Source organism: Myxocyprinus asiaticus, chromosome 11 (assembly GCF_019703515.2).
Source record: "Myxocyprinus asiaticus isolate MX2 ecotype Aquarium Trade chromosome 11, UBuf_Myxa_2, whole genome shotgun sequence".
Lineage (NCBI taxonomy): Eukaryota > Metazoa > Chordata > Actinopteri > Cypriniformes > Catostomidae > Myxocyprinus > Myxocyprinus asiaticus.
Genome location: NC_059354.1, coordinates 51,359,001 through 51,365,000, shown reverse-complemented (window position 1 = coordinate 51,365,000; position 6,000 = coordinate 51,359,001). Strand labels below are relative to the sequence as shown.

General features: G+C 39.2%; 2 protein-coding genes across 2 annotated transcripts in view; one reads left to right on the top strand and one right to left on the bottom strand.

Annotated features, from left to right (window-relative positions):
* Window positions 1–6,000, bottom strand: part of LOC127448282 (uncharacterized) — a 384,406-nt gene that overhangs the window by 90,006 nt on the left and 288,400 nt on the right. The gene's annotated exons all lie outside the window — the stretch shown is intronic.
* The window catches only part of LOC127448239 (E3 ubiquitin-protein ligase SH3RF3-like), a 215,231-nt gene that overhangs the window by 130,259 nt on the left and 78,972 nt on the right, over window positions 1–6,000 (top strand). Inside the window, exon 2 of the mRNA XM_051710631.1 lies at window positions 3,484–3,759. Within this exon, the coding sequence (XP_051566591.1) occupies window positions 3,484–3,759 (276 nt within the window). The remainder of the gene's footprint in view (window positions 1–3,483; window positions 3,760–6,000) is intronic.

Genomic DNA, 6,000 nt, shown 5'->3' with positions numbered 1-6,000 from the left:
ACTCAGTCCGTCACATATTTGTAGTGCAACTTCTGTGTGTTACCTGTAAAACTGGCACTTGTGTTTCAATGGCAAAAAAGTCAGAAAATACAATGAAGAACACAAGTGAGGGAGAAGTCTCTATTCACCTATTATCCATACTAAATATAATGTGAAATGAAACATCAGCCCAAGGTGAGTTCGATCTTGACTTTAGGGAAGTAGGCTTCACCTGGACACATCAGGAGGACTGAAAAGTGTGAAGTGTAGTAGAGTAAAAATACATTTCTAATGGTATCTGATCTTTTCTGTTTTTATTTTATGTGTAATTTTATGGGCATTATTAAATGTTTTAATATTACCATTTATTAAACGTATTAAACACATTAAATTTATTTAATTAATTACATTAAATGTATTTCACCCATAATTTAAAGCTAAACTAAATTGAATGGACAAATTGAAATAAAACTACATTGAAGTTGAAAACAATAATAACTCTGGTTGTAATGACTCACGCAGCTTTCACTTTCTTCAGTCTATGTTTGAGTGGAGGGAAAAGCAACAAATAACTGAAATGTCAACAGAACAAAATAAGAAGTGTGTTGAAGGACAGTTTTGTCTTCATACACCTAAAGCATATACTAGAGGTGTTTCTGTTACTTATATTGACAATTGTGTTTTCTTAGTCGTGAAAGTTAAAATAAGTTTAAAATATTGATGTTGAGATTACAGTGACAATTTTAATAGACTCGGACTCGATTGTTTAAAGACTCGGACTCGACTAAGGTGGACTCGAACCCAGCATAAGTCGCGAGCCATCATGTTATAATCATGTTATAATCTAGCTGCATTAATATATATATATATATATAGTGCACTCAGAAAGTATTCAGACCCCTTCATTTTTGCTAGTTCTTATGCTAAAAAGCGTTTTTTTTTTCCACATCAATCTACACTCCATACCCCATAATAATAAAGAAAAACAGATTTGTGATAACTTTGCAAATTTATTAAAAAGAAAGAATTGAAATATCACATTGAAATAAGTATTCAGACTCTTAACTCAGTACTTAGTTGAAGCACCTTTGGCATCGATTACAGGCTCAAGTCTTTTTGGGGTATGATGCGACCAGCTTTGCACACCTGGATTTGGGGATTTTCTGCCATTCTTCTCTGCAGATCCTCTCAAGCTCTGTCAGGTTGGATGGGGACCGTCGGTGAACAGCCATGTTCAGGTCTCTCCAGAGATGTTCGATTGGGTTCAAGTCCGGGCTCTGGCTGGGCCACTCAAGGACATTCACAGAGTTGTACTGAAGCCATCGATCTCTTGGCTGTGTGCTTAAGGTCATTGTCCTGTTGGAAGGTGAACCTTCGGCCCAGTCTGAGGTCCTGAGCATTTTAGATCAGGTTTTCATTTAGGATATCTCTGTATTTTGCTGCGTTCAGCTTTCCTTCAACCCTGACCAGTCCCCCAGTCCCTGCTGCTGAAAAACACCCCCACAGCATGATGCTACCACCACCATGCTTCACCGCTGGGATTGTATTGCGCAGGTGATGAGCGGTGCCTGGTTTCCTCCAGACATGATGCTTGGAATTGAGGCTAAACAGTTCAATCTTCATTTTATCAGACCAGAGAATCTTGTGTCTCACGGTCTGAGAGTCTTTTAGGTGCTTTTTTATGTGTCTTGCACTGAGGAGAGGCTTCTGTCTGGCCACTCTGCCATAAAGTCCAGATCGGTGGAGTGTTGCAGTGATGGTTGTCCTTCTGCAAGTTTCTCCCATCTCCACACATGATCTCTGGAGCTCAACCAGAGTGACCATCGGGTTCTTGGTCACCTCTCTTACCAAGGCACTTCTCCCCCGATTGCTCAGTTTGGCCAGGTGGCCAGCTCTAGGAAGAGTCCTGATTGTTCCAATCTTCTTCCATTTAAGAATTATGGAGGCCACTGTGCTCTTGGGAACCTTCAATGCTGCAGAAATGTTTTTGTAGCCTTCCCCAGATCTGTGCCTCGACACAATCCTGTCTCTGAGCTCTGCAGGTGTTCCTTTGACCTCATGGCTTGGTTTTTGCTCTGATATGCATTTTCAGCTGTAAGACCTTATATAGACAGGCGTGTGCCTTTCCAAATCATGTCCAATCAATTGAATTTGCCACCGGTGGGCTCCAATCAAAGTGTAGAAACATCTCAAAGATGATCCAGAGAAATGGGATGCACCTGAGCTAAATTTCAAGTCTCATAGCAAAGGGTCTGAATACTTATGTCAGTGTGATATTTCAGTTTTTTCATTTGAATAAATCTGCAAAGTTATCAAAAATCTATTTTTTGCTTTGTTATTATGGGGTATGGAATGTAGATTGATGTGAGAAAAAAATAATAATTTAAAGCATTTTAGCATAAGGCTGTAACATAACAAAATGTGAAAAAATAACCACGATTAGATCAAAGAACCACGATATGACGATTATTTAATAATCGCAACAGGCCTACCGATCAGTTTGAAAAGACCGCACACGAAGTCGGACCAGTTGGCTTTATCAAAACCGCACACTTCTGCACTATTCTACGTCATTTTGCAGTGTATGCAGTGCGAGTAGTATGTTATCCACTACTACTACTACTACTACAACAAAAAGAAGTGTACTACGAGTACCCGGATGATGCAGTTTATTCAACCGTCAAAACAGAGTGTGGCATGTTGGACATTTCATGCACTCAGCGCTCGCTGCTTGCCGTATGTAGCAGAAGGGGCGGAGTTACCTGCCCGCGTTGCTGGTCTATAAAACAATTGTGAATAATGTAGACTGTAGCAACTAGGTAGACTTCAGCGATAACAGCACCTTACAGATGTGAGTTGAACGCTTTACCATCACCTCACGCTGTGTGAATATGAGCGTTGTTGGAGATACAGGTTGGCTAACATGCTAAAGCTAACGGCAACTCATTGCATGCATTTGAACAACACTTCCATCATCTGTAAAACAGCAAATGCTTCCGTGTAGTATCACATATTTGAGTGTTACATTTGGAACGATACTACACTTTTATAATTCATACACTATATAGCTGAGTGCATAAAGTATAGTGCGTTATTTGGGATGCGGGTACTGTCTCAGGCATAAACAAGGTTTTTATTCTAGTTGAGCTCATTTTGCATCAGCTCTCTTCTGTCTGAATGTGTTTTAATTCAGAGTTTCTCAGACCTGGGGGGAAATTAAATGGTTGAACTTTATTTTTGACTGATTAATCATTTAGTGCAGTCTAGTTCTCAGGTGTCTCTGTTTGTGTGTACAGTACAGCTGATGGTAAAAGAGTTGGTGAGGTTTGACTTCATGTGAAAGAGTTGCTATGGTTATCACTACAGTATGTCCACCATCACAAATGAACAGAATAATAATTTACTGATATCACTCACACAAATCTTTGCAGTGTGTTTGTGGCCTTTAGTTTCATCTCTCCTGTAACTTTAGCGTTTTCTCGTTTTTCTCTCTTCGTCTTCTAGAATGTTCCTCAGTTGCCATGTGGAAAAGCGCTTTACAGCTATGAGGGCAAAGAGCCCGGCGACCTCAAGTTCAACAAAGGTGACATCATCATCCTGCGCCGTAAGGTGGATGAGAACTGGTATCACGGCGAGTTGAACGGCAGTCATGGTTTCCTCCCGGCGAGCTACATTCAGTGCATCAGACCGCTGTCACAAACACCTCCACAGGGAAAAGCGCTGTATGACTTTGAGGTTAAAGACAAAGACCAGGATAAAGACTGCTTGACTTTCACCAAGGTATGATCTGTTCATCTAAGACTCTAAGTGTTGTTCTAAGTTGTTCATGTCTGGAGAGGATTGAGTTCATCCAATTTAAACTCTCACTGGAATTCAGATGGACCGTATAATTTTGTGGTCTGCACTGCAATATCGAGGGAAGCTCGCTCGGTTGACTTGCGCATTGATTCGCTCTGAGCTATCTTATCTTTGGAGCTGGCATATCGAGGGAAGCCTGGTTGATCCGCACGCACTCCTGATTCTGTACAGAGAGCAGAGTGGAGCACTCGCATGAAAAACCTGGCTTGAAACGCGTATAAAGTGCCGAACGTGAGATTAATATAATTTCATTGTAAATGCAGGGAAACCCCTGCAATAACCAACATGTGCTTAATAACTCCTGCCTCAGTTACACTCGACACCTGGGCAGTTCTGAACAAAAAACTTTCGAGGCTGGACTAAAATCATTTGGGGCTCATTTTGCCCAAGAAATGCCCCTGAGATTGTCTTTGAGATTGTACACCTGCCTTAAAAAAACGAAATAGTTCAAACTAACATGAAAATTCTGTAATTCATCCTTATGTCATTCCAAACACATCAGCGTTTCTTTTGTTGAACACAACATGTTTAAAGAACGTTTAACCCGATGTTTTCCATACAATGGAAGTGAATGGCGATTTACAGAGTTTTAACCTCCTAAAACGTGAGTGTGACTGCTGTGTGCATTTTCCATTTCCCTTTTTGATTTGTAACTAGTAGCACCTAATAAACAAGCTAAAAAATATATATTTATATTTTTTCTAGAGCAGATAGTTTTCCTAAAAATGTATGTCCACATACAGTATGTGGACAGCGAGACTACGTTGTGACATTTTAAATAATACCAAACTATTGAAAGTCAGATTAAATAGTTTATTATGTTTGTAGGAGTGTTGATTATTCATGTTTTTGAGACGTTACAGACATTACATCAGAAATATGCATTATAAATTCTGAATCTATGTACTGATTATCATTGTCACATGTCTGTCAAACATGTTGAGTGATCCAAACATCATCTGCAGCCTGAAACTGAACTTTTGATCAGATTTTAGGAGTGAATGCACTTAACTGCATAGAGAGCTATAGGATGCTCCCTTGCTCCCTATTTAGTGAATGACTTAACCTCCAGTGTGCTGTCTGTCTGCACTGGTCTCAGAACAGTTTGAAATACATCTTATTTTCATCCTAACTCCATATAAAGCCTCTGAAAGCAACATTTTTCAGCTTTTGCATGAATACATTTATTCTCAATGTGATAATGTACAGTGAATATAGGAATGCATTTAATAATGTTAATGAATAGAACTGTATTGTACAGTGATAAAATAAAACAACAAAATGTATATTAAAATAAAATGACCCACAGATGTGTTAATGTTGAAAGTTATTAAAAATAATAAAAATGTTTTTTCAACTTTTGAGGGAATATTGTCCCATTTTCCACATATGTGGACATCATGTTTATCAGGGCGCTGATACGAGAAAAATGAACGGATTTTTTAAAGTGGCATTTCAGATGAAACTAGAGACGCAACTCTTTACAACCAAACAGGTTTCAGAGGCACTTTTGTTGGCGCTGTGCCCATAGAAGAGCTTCACGGAAATCGACGACATGCTGTTGTGTCTTGTGATGCGGTGCAACAGGAGTTTAACCCTTAAATAACAGTGTAGAGTCTTTTGAACAGTATTCAGTCGGTTTTAATGCATTTAAGTTATGCGCTGCGTATAGCGAAGCCAAAATACAACATCCACACATGTGGACGTGGGGTCGCACGTGTTTAAGCTTTAAAAAAAGGAGCTCCACTTTCTTCTGAAGTCTTACGATAGCTTTGTGTGAGTAACAGACACAAATTGAAGTTATTCACTAAATGTTTGGTAGGGTTGCACAATTTTAAAAAAATGATAATTGTCGAAAATGCACATGTGAAAACCCTTCAGCTCATGTGTGTCCTGCTGTAAGACTAAATACACTGAGTAATTCTATAGATATATGAGTGTGAGAGGAGAAAACATATATTGAGTCTAGTATTTTCTCACAGTTCAATCATACAGCTGCATTGTAAACACATTTAGTATTCTCAGCATCTGTTTGAAGACATCAAATGTGCAGTGTTTGTGTGTGTCATCGCCTGAATGCATTACTGCGTTTCTGAAGAAGAGCCTCTGTACCGGAGGAGTTTATCGAGAGTCTCTGAAAGAAAACAAAGAGATGTGTGTTGA